The sequence below is a fragment of the Stegostoma tigrinum genome, chromosome 44, assembly GCF_030684315.1.
Source record: "Stegostoma tigrinum isolate sSteTig4 chromosome 44, sSteTig4.hap1, whole genome shotgun sequence".
In the NCBI taxonomy this organism is placed as follows: domain Eukaryota; kingdom Metazoa; phylum Chordata; class Chondrichthyes; order Orectolobiformes; family Stegostomatidae; genus Stegostoma; species Stegostoma tigrinum.
The window spans coordinates 13,220,207-13,236,123 of record NC_081397.1 but is presented as its reverse complement, the minus strand read 5'-3'; the positions used below and the strand labels follow the sequence as shown (position 1 = coordinate 13,236,123).

Here is a 15,917-nt window from a genome sequence, read left to right as displayed (position 1 = left end):
ATTCAGAATTAGTTCAAAATGCAAACACCATAACGACAGATATGATGCAAGGACTAACAGCTATGGAGTTCCATTTAAACTCCAGCTAACAGAAAATGTGAATAATTATCACTCTCACATATGTAGTCATAGACATCTGCGGCACAGCAAACAGTTCTGTTTCTCACTGAGCCTGTACTGGTTAGAAACAACCAGGCAACAATTCTACGTCCATTCAGCCAGCATTCAATTTCCATCAATATATCATGGTGGCAGAGGAACTACCATCCCTACCTTGATCACCGAATAGTTGTCAATTTTTTCACTGAGCGGGAATAGATTTTTCTTTTGTTCTGTCCTCAGCAAGAGGACTTTATAATTGTGAACCGTTTTTTTCCCAATTAGCTTAAATTTTATTCAAATAGCCCTGTGTTCCACATGACACTCCCTTTGAAGTATTACATCACACACACTAGAAAATTAGATGCCATTTTCTCAAATGTGGAACATAATAAAAAGTCATTTTTTTCAAAACAATGGAGAAAGAAGGATTTGGCCAAATCAGGTAGACAGTAAACGTTTTTTTTTGTTTGCCAGGAGAGTTCAACAATGTTTATTCTTCAGTAAATTTAGTTTGACTGTTCCAGTTTACTCCAAAGCATGACAGAAGACAAAACTTCTGTCTTCTTCCTCCCCACACAGAGAGGGTAATGTCCGAGCCACAAAATAAAATTGAAGTAAATAAGCCAATTTTCTTTCCTGCACAAGGAATATTGTGATCAGTCAGCTGCAGTGCAGTTGATTTGTTCATGGCACTTTCCCTTTAGCAATTACACATTAAATTAATGCATTTACTTCAGTATTCCAAAATGAATGTCACTATGCAATATGAAACAATACTCCTATCATCTTGAAGATGTCCCTTGATATCACCACTGCTGTTTAGACTCTGCAATATAGCAGTTGCAAAGGTCTCTTATGTTTCCCTACTCAACTCTGAAGAAAAGCACAGACTCATTACTATTGCAATGTCCTGTGTGTTCATCTGCCTGTGAATGCTACAGGCACAAACAACTGAAGAATTTCAGCTCTTTCCCATTCACTACAGGAGAGATGACTTGAAAACTCTCTCCTCTCCAACTGTGATAAATGGTTTTCCAATTTCCAGGAAACATTTAAACTGCTCAGTAACACAATGCAGGAAGATTGAAACAGGGTCCATCGATTGTGGCTGTCTATCTTGTTTCATCACAACAGCTCTTTTCAAAAAACTCATATGAATTCTGAGAATTTGCGCATCAGAGAGCAGCCCCAGTCCTGTGTGTTAATTTTTAGTTTCCAAGTTCTTCACAAAATAATCACGCTGGTCTGTGTTGACTGTCTGTCTAATTTTTAAGGGCAACGGAGTGAAGCCTGCAGTCCCATTGAATAGCACATTCTGACAGGTAGAGAAGTAATTCGTAAATACATTAATTGTACCTGTGAATGGAAGAAACAAGTAACAGAGAAGACCAAATAGGATGCACCAGGTATTCTCCTTATTCATGCAATTAAGGACTTGAGGAAACTGATTTTCTGACACAACAACGAATGCAGTGAGATGGTGCCAATACACAATGTGCACACAATAATTGACAAAGCACAGAGATGCTGCCACGTCAGTAGATGTCCATACAAAAACACCAAAATATATTCACTGTCGAAGATCACATTGGTGGGGAGAGCTCGCTTTTCATGAACTGTTAACAGGACAGGGTGAGAGTGAAGAACTTCAATCCCAGTACGTGAGTGCATTCCTTTTAGATAAAGTATGTGGTATCAGCTTGGTCGAAAGCAAATTAGTCTTGTTCTCTACGTTAGAAAATATTGAAGCTATTGCATGATCCACGATGGACTCTACTGAAACAGCCCAAGAGGTAAATTGAAATCCAGATGAAATGTGCCTCCAAATATCTCATCATGTCTTAGACTTGGACGTGTAACTCATGTATCAATTTCTGTTGGAGAAAGTACAAATTAAAAAGCAGCACAATCTCATACAAACAAACTGAATAAAAATGTTGTTGTTAAATGGACCAAAAAGGAGATCAAACAGTGACATGAGCAGACCCAGATCAAGACAGAAAACCAGAGATTATTGGAAATAGATTGAAGAAACACTCATAATGATCTTGTTACAGAAGGGATAGATTTGAAATACACATTCAGATGAGAAACTGACCAATCCAGAGCAAAAAAATAAAACTCCAGCAGTTCTTGCAATGTACATGTTGAACATAACATGAAACCCGTACTGTGAAAGACAATGACAATGAATGAGGAGCACTTTGCACACAATACCAGAGACTGAATGGATCCCATGCTGACTGCTAGCCTGATGTTGATGAAAACCAACTTTAACCACACTCTCAATCTTGTTGAGAGACTGACTATTGCAGAAGCATGTCCACACTTACTTAACATAAGAAAATTTGTCATACATTAATCCCACCTCCTAAAGGCTATCAGATCATACATGCAGAGCTGGAAAGACAAGTAGACATATACAAAAGGACAGTGTGACTCAGACCAGTACCTGCCTTTAATTTAGATTGGCAGCACATTAGAAATCTCATTCACATGCAAGGAGTAGATGTTAAAAGGAAAAGAATGAAATTGATACCTGTGGTCAGCATGGACTGTTGGAACAAAAGGGTCTGTTTTCCATCTGTATCACTCTATGACTGTTTAACTACACTCTCATGTTCATAAAGCCAAAGCTGATACAAAGAGATTTGTATAACACGCCCAGTTTCATATGACATAAACTGACAGGTACAGTTTGATAACTATACTCATATTCACAGAACAGAATCTAACACTGAGATTAATAATTATATTTCCATTCTCACAACATAGAAACTGACTGGAAAAGGTTTATAAATGCACTTAAACATTCACACTGTGGATATTGATAGGAACAGTTTGATCATGTTTGTATATCCATATAGTCAAGAAGGACAGGTCGAAATGGATAACTACATTCACATATTCATGTAGAGGAAACTGACAGTTACACATTAACAGCAATCATTGGATATTCACATCGCAGAAACTGATAGTTAAGGATGAATAACCAAATTCTTAGACTCTCACAGCAGAAAAAGACAGGTACAGGTTAATAACAGCACTCCAATATTCATGTTGTGTGTTCATACATTAACATAAACAGGTTAATAACAAAGCTTACAAATCTATACAGCAGGAACAGACACTGATTGCTTTGTGAAGACGCAGTTGTATTTCACAATCTGCCCCTGTCAGTAAATGCCACGTGAATGTGTGAGGGCAGTGTAATGGGTGTTGACTACATGGATTTTAGTGAGTCATTTGACTTAGTACCACATGGCAGACTAATCAAAAATAGAAAAGCACATGGGATACAGAGCAATGTGTTTAAATTGGAACCAAAGTTGGCTTAGCAACAGGAATCAAATGGTAATGGTCAATGACTGCCCTTATGAATGGAAAGCTGTTTCAAGTGGTGTTCCACACAGCTTGCTATTGGAATCTCTGTTTGTTTTATTCATTAACAATTGGACTTGAGCATGAGGGACACAATTTGGAAATTTGCAGACAACACAAAAAATAACCATGTTTTGGGTAGTGTAGAGGATAGCGATCAACTCTGAAATGATATCAGTGGTTTTGTGGCGTGGGCAGGTAAGTGGCACATGGAGTTCAACGTTGATAAGTGTGAGGTAATGCATTTCTGGAGGTGAAACAATAAATAGGAAGACAAGAGGTGGCGGGGCAGTGGTGTGGCGGATGAAGCAAGTCATCTTGGTGTGCAAGTGCACTGGAATATGAAGGTAGCAGTACAGATAGATAAGGTTGTTAAAAAGGTGTATATAATGCTGTCCTACTTTGGCAGAGGTTTGGAACACAAAAGTAGGGCGATAATGATGAAACTGCAGAAGACCCTGGTGAAGCTGGAACTGGGGTATTGTGTGCTGTTCTGGACATCATATTACAGGAAGGATGTTATTGCTGGGGAGAGAGTGTGGAGAAGTTTTACAAGAACGTTGCCAGGGTTGGAGAGCTGCAGCTACGAGGTGTGATTGGAGAGGTTGGAGTTGTATTCCTTGGAACAGCATTAACTGAGCAGTGCCATGATTGAGGCGTATGAAATTGGGAAGGGGAGCGAGAGACAGTAAATAGGAGGAACATGTTTCCCTTGGTAGGGAATTTTAAAAAAAACATTGGTCATAGATTAAAGTGAAGTGACAGAAGGATTAGAGGTGATGGGAGGAAAATCATTTTTACAAGAAGGTGTGTATCTCCAATACCATGCCTGAGTTGGTGGTGGAGGCAGAGACTCTAAACTCTTTTAAGAGCATACCTGAACCTCCCCCGTAAGTTCTGTAAGCTGCAGGGCTATGGGATGTGTGCAGGAAAATGGGATGAAGATGGCTATCTGGTGTTGTTTGGATCAGCATGGACATGATGACCCAAATGGATGCCTTCTGTGCTGGATCGTTTGAGTTGGTCTGTAGATCAGCATCATTCTGTCCTTGTCAGTCTCTGCTGTGTAATACACAAATAATTTACCAAATTTGACAATGACACTCTCACATTCATCAAGTAGTAAATTGACATGAATAGATCAATAACTAAACGCGTATCCACAGACAGGTTTGTACTTTTTGGACCTCACTCAAATGGTCTTGAAGTCTTTAAAAATGATCAGACAAGAAGTATCTCAGGACAAGTCTGGAATCAGACCCATAGTTCTGCTCGAATCCCTGGTGTTAAGTAAAATATCCAAATGACTATTAGCAAAATGTTGTATTGATCGGTTAAGTATTGTCAAATCCAACTGATGTTGGTTTACAGGAGCTATCTTTTCTGTCTTCCTACAGACAAACACTGGAAGGACCAGGACAATGTAACATTGCTTCAGATCAAAGCCAGTGTGACCAGCTCATCCTAATAAACAGCAGGTATGTTCCCACTGTCAGAGCAGAGAACATCCTTTCCACAGTCACAGAGCAGATTGAGTCAGTCACACACTGAGCTTAATTTCCAACAGATATATTCAAACCAACAGTAAAATGCAATTTTATTTTTCTTTTCTCTCCATTCAAAATGCCCAGTTCCGACAAGTTTCATTATTCACAGCCCATTGACATTTACACCATTTTTGTACAAAGTATACTCTCAGAAATTGAAGGAAATCCACATAACATTACTCTAATAACATCTATCATGTTATGAATGTAGCGAGTTTTGAGAAGATTTATAGGTCAGTTTGAGGTTCTGGATGTGAGTTTGCTCGCTGAGCTGGAAGGAAACCTAAACAGATAAACAGAAAGTGGGACATAACACCAGCGCTTCGTCGGAGGCTCACTGATGATGTTACCTAGACTGGTGACGAAACGTGTGAAAACTAACCTTCCAGCTCAGCGAGCAAACTCACATCCAGAACGTTATGAATCACACGTCAACCCATAAAATAATTGATTGCTGACCATTAAGCCACTTTTAGAAGTAGAAAGCAACAAGTATGGATTGATACCTAACCCTTCAGATTCATATTTACTGAAACAGACCAAAAAAGATTGATAATGAAACTCACATGTTGAGTTTGCATAAACTGACAGGTAAAGATTGATGAAAATATTCCCACAGTCAGAACTGGCATGCACACATTAATAACCACGCTCATATTCACACAGCAAACTGACAGAAATTGAATGATAACTACACTGTCATATCCACATTATCAGAAACTGGCAGGGATATATTGATGATAACACTCACAATTACACCGAGCATAAAGTGATAGGTACAGATTTATAACTGCACTCACATATCCACAGATTTAAAAAATACTGACAGGCACAGCTTGATAATTGTACTCAAATACTCACAAAGTAGATTTTCATAGGTACATATTGATAGGTTTACTTGCAAATTGACAGAGAAGAAACTTATAGAGACAGGTTGCTGTACATGCACATTTCCATATCGAAGAAATTGATAGGAATAGATTGAAAATAACCTTGGAGAGAGCAAGAATTGCAGAAGCTGGAGCCAGCCTTCCCAGTTTTACATGGCATAAACTGCCAGGTACATTTTGATAACTACTATGATATTCACAGAAAAGAACCTGGCTGGTCCTTATTGATAACTGTACTCACACGGTCACCAAGTAGAAACTGACAGAGATTGATAACAGTAACATTCAAAATTGCAGAAACTGACAGATACAAATTGACAATTGCCGTCACATTTGCATTGCAGTTACTGTCAGGGTCAGATTCATAACTATGCTTTTGCTGACTTGCTTGCCAAGCTTGTAAGTTTCTTCACAAATGTTTTGTCATCATCCTACGTGACATCATCAGTGAAGCAGTGGTGTTCTGTCCTACTTACTGTTTATGTGCCTCGGTTTGCTGGGGTGGGTGGCATCTCTTCTGGATTAGTATCTTAGTATATGACATCCTGCTTGACATGTTTATTAATGGAGTTTCAGTTTGAGTGCCAGCCTCCAGGAATTCTGGTGAGTGCCTTTGGTTGGCTTGTCCTAGGATGGCTACGTTGTCCCATTCAAATTGGTGTCACTCTTTGCCCATGTGTATTGAGATGAATGATAGTTGGCCATGTCCCTTGGTAGCTGGATGGTGATTATGAATGCTGATGTCTAGTTTGCAACAGGTTTACCCTATGTAATGTTTATGGCGATCCTTTCATAGTCTTGTAAATAACTTATAACATCTTATAAATATTGTATCTTGTAAATAATATTGGTTCTGTCGGTCGTGGTTGGTGGATCCTTTATTCTCATCAGTAGCTGTTGGTTTGTGGGGGCAATCATGATTCCTACTGGGCGGTGTAATCTAGTGATCATTTCTGGCATGCCGTTAATGTATGGCAGGGTCACTAGTATCTCGACGTGTTGTGTCTTTCTGTTGTCATCTGTTTTGTAGTTATTGGAAATGACACTTGGGATGATTGCTGTTGTAGTTGAGTACCTGATCTGTATGAATTACAAACCTTAATAACTATGCTTTCAGACTCTCAGAACTGAAACTGACAGATACAGATTGATAACGAAACATTCCTGTTGCAAAGCAGTGTCATGGATAGACTGATAATTTCAGAAACACGTTCAGAGTAGAAACTGACAGGAAGAGAATGGTATCTATACTCAGGTACCTACTTACCAGAAACTGACAGGAACAGGTTGATGATCACACTCCTAGTTTCTTATAGCGTAAACTGACAGGTATAGATTTATGACGACACTCAAGTATTCACAGAGCAGAATCTCATTGTTACATGTTGAAAACTGCACTCACAAATTCATCTCACAGAAACTGACATGTACAGATTGATAATTAAACTGTCATATTGACATAGCAGAAACAGAGAATGAACTCACACATTCACACAGCAGGAAGTGAATAGTATGGATTGATAACGGCATTTTCACATTCATATTGCAGAAACTGAGAGGCATCAATGAATAACAACACTCTCATAGTCAAGTCTGACAAACTGACGGGGACAGGGTGATCACTACACTGTCTCGTTGCAGTGCATTAACTGACGGTACAGGATGATGATGGACTCATACATTCACATAACAGAGACAGACAGATAACTGCATTCATTCACTTAACACAAACTGTGTGGACGATGTTGACAACTGCGCTCTCAGATTCACAGACCAGAAACTAACAGATACAAATTAAAACTGCACTCATACATTCACTAATCAGAAACTGAAAGGTCTAGGTAGATATTTACACTCGCATATTCACACAGCAAATACTGTCATGAGCAGACTGATCATAACACTCTGTCTCCCACAGCATAACCTGACAGGCTCACTTTGATGACTACACACATTCACTGAGCAGAAAACACCAGGGATGAATTGATAACTAAACTTTCAGATGGACATTGCAGAGACTGACTGACCTAGAAGGATAACGACACTCACCTTCTCGCAGCAGAAAATGTCAGGAACAGGTTGATAACTATGGTCACATATTGATATTACATTGTCTTTCAGGTTACACTTAGGTTGACATGTATAGAACTTGACAGAGACAGACAGATAACTACACTCCCTTATTCACATTGTACATACTGACCAGATCAGCCTGACAATTACACTTTCATACTTGCATATTGGAAAGTTGTCAGTTATAGATTGATAATTGTGCTCAAATAGTCACCTGGCAGACACTAACATCACATTGATAGCTAAAGTGAAATGTTGTAATAGCAGAAACAAGAGAGACTGAAAATGACATTCACAGTCACAGAGCTTAAAACAAATATTGACACACCAGAAGGTGACAGGTACAGATTGACATCCAAACTCTCATATTCAGATACCAGAAAATGGCAGGTACAAATTGATACCCATACCCACACTCCCATATGCACAGAGAAACTGAGAGGGAAAGACTGATAAAAGCAATCAGACATTCACATAGCAGAGCCTGGCAGCAACAGAATGATAAATAACTCTTGCATTCTTATAACAGAAACAGTCATGGATTGACTGAAAATTTATTCATCGAGCATAACCTGACAGGTACAGAGTGATAACTGCTGCCAAACATTCAGAGCGCAGACAAAAATGTACAGATTGATAACTAACCTCACATTTTCATATGACAGGAAACTGAAGGGGACATATGAGTGAATACACTCATGAGGAATACATTGGGTTTAAGCTATCAGACTCAGGTGAATCTCTAGATAGCTCCAAAAAGTGTAAGAGAACACTTGAGAGGGAAATCAGAAGGTCAAAAAGAGGGTATGAGATGGATCTGGCAGATTAGGGTAAAGATAATCCCAAGAGGTTCTACAGCTATATTAAGAGTAAAAGGGTGGCTCAGGAGAGAAAATGTCCCTTTAAAGGTCAACATGGTGATCTATGTGTGGAGCCACAGCAGATCGCGGTGCCAGGGGAGGGGATTTTTAATGAATATTTCATCTCCGTGTTTACTAAGGAGAGAACCGTGGATGCTAAGGAAATAAGAGAAACAAGTGGAGATATTTTTAGACTGCATACATATTACCAGAGAGGAGGTGTTTGCAGCCTTAGATCACATTGAGGTGGATGAATTCCCGAGGCCTGATCAAGTCTGTCCTTGGATGATGTGGGAGGCTAGGAAAGAAATTGCAGAGACCGTGCAGAGATTTCTGCTTCATTTTTAGCCACTGGTGAAGTTCTGGAAGACTGGAGGGTGGGTAATGTTGTTCCATTGTTTAGGAAAGGTAGCAAAGACAAGCCAGGGAACTACAGGCCAGTGAGCCTGATGTCAGTGAGAGGTAAGCTATCGGAGAGGATAGTGAGGGACAGAATCAACCAACTTTGGATCGTCAATGTCTGATTAGGGATAGCCTGCAAGGATTTGCGAGTTGGAAGTCATGTCTGACAAATGTTTGAGATTTTTAAAGAGGTAACCATTTGGATAGATAAGCGTCGGGAGTGGATGTTGTCTGTGTGGACTTTAGTAAGACCTTTGACAAAGTCCTGCATGGCTAGACAGTGAGGAGGTTTAGTTGCATGGCTCACAGGAGGAGTTAGCTAAATGGATTCAAAATGTACTTGATGGTAGGGAGCTGAGGGTGATGGTTGAAGGTTGTTTCTTGGACTGGAGGCCTGTGACTAATGGTGTGCCGCAACGGTTGGTGCTGTGACCTTAGTTATGTGTCATTTATATAAATGATCCGGATGTGAATGTACAAGTTAAGATTGGTAAGTTTGCCAATGAACAATATTAGAAGGTATTGTTGATAGCAAGGAAGTTTGTCAAAAATAACAGAGGGATCTTGATCAGATGGGTAAGTGGGCTGAGGATTGGAAAATGCAATTCAATTCAGATAAGTGTGAGGTTTTGCACTTTGGAAAGTCAAACCAAGGTAGGACTTGCACAGTAAGTGTTCCGGTCCTGAGGAGTGTTGTGGAACAGAGGCATCTGGGAATACAAGTACATGGTTCATTGAAAGTGATGTCAGAAGTGGGCAGGGTAGTGAAGAAAGCATTCAGCATGCTGTCCTTCATTGGGTGGAACATTGAGTACAAGAGTTGGGACGTACGTTACAGTTGTAGAAGTTGCTGGTAAGGCCACATTTGGAGGATCATGTACAGTTTGGTCATCCTGTTATAGGAAAGTCATTGTTAAACTGGAAAGTGTGCAAAAAAGATTTACGAGGATGTTGCCAGGGCAAGGAAGCCTCAGTTATAGGGAGTGATTAGCCAGGAGAGTACTTTATTCCTTGGAACATAGGAGAATGAGGTATGACCTTATTGATGTGTGTTACATCATCAGAGGACAGTTAGGATGAACGCATACAGTGTATTTTTTCTGCAAGAATAGGGAATTGAAAACTAGAGGGCAAAGGTATAAGAAGGACATGAGAGAGTGGTGCATATGTGGAATAGGTGATCAGAGAAAGTGGTTGAGGCAGGTACAATAGGAACATTGAAAAAAACATTTGAATAGCAAGGGTTTAGAGGGACATGGACCAAATTCAGGCAATTGGAACTAGCTGAATCGGCACTGTGGTCAACATGAACCAGTTTGACCTAAAGTGCCTTTCTCCATGCTGTATGACTGTATGACCTCAGACAACAATGGGACCTTTGATCGAAGAACCACTGGGCTGGGGATTGTCAGATGGAGTTAAATCTTGATAAGCATGAGGTGCTACATTTTGTCAGGGAAGATCAGGGCAGGACTGGCAGGCTCCAGGTAAGCTCCAGGGAAGCCAAACCAAAGGGTCTTTGAGTGCAGGTTCATAGCTCCTTACAGTAGAATTACAGATAGACAGGTCAGCAAAGAAGGCATTTCATACACTTGCCTTTATTGGTCAGTGCATTGAATGTATGGTTTGGGAGGTCATGTTGCTGCTGTACAGAACATTGGTTCGGCTACTTTTGAGAAACTGCATTTGGGTCTTGTGTCCCCTTAAAATGGGGAAGGGTTTTTTTAAAACTCGAAAGGGTTCAGAAAATGTTTAAAAGATTGTTGCCATGGCCGGAGACTTGGCCTTTCGGGAAAGACTGAATAGACAGGGCTTACTGGGGCTTGTTTTCCATGGAGTGTTGGACGCTGAGTGGAGACCTTGCAGAAGATTATAAAATTATGAGGGGCATGGATAGGGTGAATAATCAAGTTCTTTTGCCCAGAGTAGAGGAATCCCTAACTAGAGGGCATGGGTTTCAGGTGAGAGGTGAGAAAAATAACCTAAGGTGGGCAACATTTGCTCGCAGTGGGTAGTGCATAATTGGACTGAACTGCCAAAGGAAGTGGTGGAGGATGGGACAATTACAACGTTTAAAAGGCTTCTGGATGGTTTCAGGATGAGGAAGGGTTTAGAGCGATATCGGCCAAATGCTGGTAAATGGGACTAGATTAATTTACGAAATCTGATTTTTAAGGCCGAGGTGGACCCAAGAGTGCTATCCATCTCTATGACAGTATGACAGGAACAGATTGTGAGAGAGTGATAATCATTCACACTGCATAAACAGACTGGGACAGATAGATAACTGCACTCGCATTTTCACATAGGAGACACTGACAGACATTGGACAAACTATCCCTCAATAAACCTGAATCTCTCAATGACACAAGTGCCCTGTGGAACTCAGAGAGAGATGAAACAAAATAATATGTTATGCACAAAAGACTGTCATGAGCAGAATAAAACACACTGCCACATTTAAAATCTCACAGATACTGTGTTCCAGATATAATTAAATGACAATAACCAGTTGATTTTCGAGTGAGTTAGGAGTTAGATCCGTGTTCAAAATTTGGTTTGTGTCTCGCATTTCGTTGCAGATCCTGACAGATTCACATTGTGTCCCAAACTAACCAATCACAGAGAGGCTGCTGTCATGCTTGACATTCTTTTAAACTACCCAATCATGAATAAGACTTTCCTCCATCCCTCATTAGCATTGCTGACGCGATCAGGCTATAAAAAGCGAGCTCCGAGCCTGTTTTCGCTTATTTTGTGTCTGAAAGTGACTGTTAGTATGGCGGATGAGAAGAAAGCGCAGCAACCTTCCAAGAAGGGCGCCAAGAAAATCATCAAGAAGGCGCCGGGGAAAGCCGGCAAGAAAAGGAAACGATCCAGGAAAGAAAGTTACTCTATCTACATCTACAAAGTGCTGAAGCAGGTTCACCCCGACACCGGCATCTCCTCCAAGGCGATGAGCATCATGAACTCGTTCGTCAACGATATTTTCGAGCGTATCGCGGGGGAGGCTTCCCGCCTGGCCCATTACAACAAGCGCAGGACCATCAGCTCCCGGGAGATCCAGACCGCGGTGCGGCTGCTGCTGCCCGGGGAGCTGGCCAAGCACGCCGTGTCGGAGGGTACAAAGGCGGTGACCAAGTACACCAGCTCCAAGTGAGACCCCACATTGTGTAGAGAAAACACATCCAAAACCCAACGGCTCTTTTAAGAGCCACCCACAACTTCTCTGAAACGGCTGAACCACGTTAAGTTTGCGAAATATTTTCGGTTTGTATTATTAACGTCCCTAGGCTTTACGTGTGTTGTACAAGTTTATGGGTGGACCCTGATCTGCCCTTTAGTTTCAGTTGCGGCCATACCCTGTCTCGTTTCCCCGTATCTGCAACGAGCATAATTATCGCCAGTGAGTCATATTTTAGCAACTTCCGTTTCATTCGCGTTCCTCTTTAACACTTGATCACCCCGAAACAAAATTAACTTCTAATCCCATGAATAGAGTTTACAATCTACTGTTTTTTTTCTTTTAATAATATAAAACAAGAACAACTGCCGAATTGCGATTGTGCCTGAAGTCTGATGAAGAGCAATAGGGGGAGGGCAACTTCAAGCTGTTGTTTAAAGTTTGAACGCGTTCATCCGAAAGGACGTTGTGCAAGGTTTAATCAATATTCGGTGTGCACTTGAAAAATTGAAATTAAAAAGTTGCAGAATGCCGTGCTTTTGTAGTTGTTTTCCTGGTTCCTAACTTCAGAAAATTCTCATCAAGTGCAGAAATGGACAGATGCGATGAAGAAACAGTGTGTCAAGTATTCATTTGCAACGTCAATGTAATTAAGCTTATAAACGAAAATTTTAATTATTCATTCCTCCTCCTCTTGTACACTGGAGGGTTTTTCAAACTAATCGCGGTGGGTTCTGAACCCCGAAATCCAACTGTGGCAACCAAAATGAAATGACCTCGTATTTGAGTTCGACGAATAGAAATATCTTGCGATTTCAGTTTAATTTCAATTCTAAATTTCTACGCGGGATTTGTGATTTTCTTTTCTCAAAATGCAGTACGTGGGGCTTTCTGCTTTCGCTTGGAGGCTTTCAAAATGAACCGAGATCAAACGGAAACCTGATCTATCACAATCAATAAGGGCCACTTTACGAAATTGGCTGAAGACTGTGCTGCCCGTTAATGCGCTCAGCCGGATGAACGTTGCCTGATGCCTTATCAATATGTTGGGGAGCGTTTAAAACGTGAAATACAAAAACAGAAGCGGACGTTGGCGCTTTGTTTTATTTTGTTTCTGCCTGTTCGGAAAACTCCACTCAAATCAGAAATGGGTGGATTCAATTAGGTCAGGGAGTGAGAAAGAGAGATGGAGTGAAGCATCCATTTGTAATCTAAAAGGCAATTAAATCGTAAGCATTAATGCACTATTCTGTGAAAAACGTCTTCCTCGTCTTGTCCAGATTGGCGGGCTTTTCAAATTCTGAAAGAAGACGGTTGATGATTTGGCGCCGGTCTTTTACAACAGTTCACACACTGAGGATTTTTTTTTCAGATCTCCCCGCGTGTTCTCTCCGGTTTTGCGGAAAACTCGATATGAGGCTTTCTGCTGTCGGCGGGAGAATTTCGACCTGAAATGAAACTAGAACATTTGCATCGCAAACGTAGAACTATTGTTGAAGTGCAGTCGAGAGCAATAGGGAGGGCGATTTTAAAAATATTATCCAAAGCACTAATACGCACACACGGAATAAATGAGTAGAATTCGATCAAAAAAGCCCGGTGCTGATGTAAAATAGTATCTACGCAGGGAATGGATTTCGTGCGTTTTTTTTTTCTTTCTGTTTATTTGTAAAGTTCGAGGAAACAATCCTTTCAAGATCACAAATACAGATGGAAGGAGGCTAGGGAATGACTGAAATTGTGTGAATCATGTCGGTATATTCTAAAAGTAAACTACTTCAAATAAATAAGCATTATTCTTTGTTTGCCTTCTTACTGTTTGGTATATATTGGCGGGCTTTTCGAGTTTGAAAGAAAGCGGTTGATGCTTTGGCGCCGGGATTTTCCGGCCTCCTCCCCGGGCCCCCTCCGGATTGGTGAGTGAAGCAGATATCTGATTGGGCATTGAAACGACATTAGGAGATACTGAACAATGTGACCAATCAGCAATGGCCGCACCCCCATTCCTCCCGAAGGTATAAGAGGGTGGGATGTGGCCGCATTGCAGCATTTTCTGTGCAAGTGTTTGTGAGACTGTGGCCATGTCTGGGAGAGGAAAGGGCGGTGGCGGGAAAGCTCGGTCGAAGGCGAAGTCCCGGTCATCCCGGGCTGGGCTGCAGTTCCCGGTGGGCCGTGTTCACAGGCTCCTGAGAAAGGGTAACTATGCTGAGCGTGTGGGTGCCGGAGCGCCGGTCTATCTGGCTGCGGTGCTCGAGTACCTGACGGCTGAAATCCTCGAGCTGGCCGGTAACGCGGCCCGGGACAACAAGAAGACCCGCATCATCCCCAGGCACCTCCAGCTGGCCGTGCGCAACGACGAGGAGCTCAACAAGCTGCTGGGAGGGGTGACCATCGCTCAGGGTGGGGTGCTGCCTAATATCCAGGCCGTGCTGCTGCCCAAGAAAACCTCCGCTGCGGGCGCCACTAAAAAGTGAAGAGACCGTTCTGTAACCTGACAACCCAAAGGCTCTTTTCAGAGCCACTCCCAACATCAGTGAAAAGCAGCTAGACTGTCACTGCTGGCTCACTAATTTTGATTTTATGTGCAAACCGGGGCCTCCAAATACGCAAAAATAGTCCGTTTTGTTTTCGCTTTAACAGTGATAAAACTAGAACGGGACGAATCAAGTTGGAGGTTTCGCTGTCGGGACAGCGACTTTAAATAGTGACTCAAAAAAGTATCCCCATCCATCCGGTGGCAGGGAACAAGAGACATGGAATAGCTCGGTGCCAGAAAGAGGCCATTCGAGACAGAACCGACCAGCCTCAGAGGATCGAATACACTAGTGGGAGATTTGGGCAAAACTACAAAAATCATTTGTATCAGAGATAATGGGAACTGCAGATGCTGGAGATTCCAAGCTAATAAAATGTGAGGCTGGATGAACACAGCAGGCCAAGCAGCATCTCAGGAGCACAAAAGCTGACGTTTCGGGCCTAGACCCTTCATCAGAGAGGGGGATGGGGTGAGGGTTCTGGAATAAATAGGGAGAGAGGGGGAGGCGGACCGAAGATGGAGAGAAAAGAAGATAGGTGGAGAGGGTGTAAGTGGGGAGGTAGGGAGGGGATGTCATTTGTATGTTGTGGTGGGGTTTGAATTTGGCGAGTGTTACCCACCATCCTCCTCCGCCAAGTTCAGTTAGAGCTGGGGAAACGCCACGGGAAGCAATTCGCACACAGGCGGTTCAAATGGAAATGTATAAGTTATAAAATATGGAGTGCAGTACTTGAATGTGTTGTGATTACTGAAAATTTATAAACCTGATTGTCCCGAGTTGCATCGTCTGTAGTATGAATTCGTGCATCTCACAGACCTATTCAGTTTCTGCAACTCCCGTTGCATTGAGACATCAATAGCACGCTCTGCGTTTACATTAACTGAAGTCCAGTGCCTGACGATTGCTGCTCTCTCGGGACAGTTTAGTGGCTCTGAAAAGAG

General features: G+C 41.7%; 3 protein-coding genes across 5 annotated transcripts in view; 2 read left to right on the top strand and 1 right to left on the bottom strand.

Moving 5' to 3' along the window:
• LOC132207183 (histone H2AX-like) overlaps positions 1-14,922 on the top strand; it is a 35,699-nt gene extending 20,777 nt beyond the window's left edge. The window contains exon 3 of the mRNA XM_059642395.1: positions 14,512-14,922. Coding sequence (XP_059498378.1) covers positions 14,512-14,913 — 402 coding nt within the window. The 3' untranslated portion in view covers positions 14,914-14,922. The remainder of the gene's footprint in view (positions 1-14,511) is intronic.
• The window catches only part of LOC132207173 (late histone H2B.L4-like), a 228,244-nt gene that overhangs the window by 142,948 nt on the left and 69,379 nt on the right, over positions 1-15,917 (bottom strand). The window lies entirely within an intron of this gene.
• On the top strand, positions 4,884-14,203 carry LOC132207192 (late histone H2B.L4-like). Its single transcript, XM_059642402.1, has 2 exons — positions 4,884-4,961; positions 11,838-14,203. The coding sequence occupies exon 2, from the start codon at positions 11,894-11,896 to the stop codon at positions 12,413-12,415; it is 522 nt and encodes a 173-aa protein (XP_059498385.1). The 5' UTR covers positions 4,884-4,961; positions 11,838-11,893; the 3' UTR covers positions 12,416-14,203.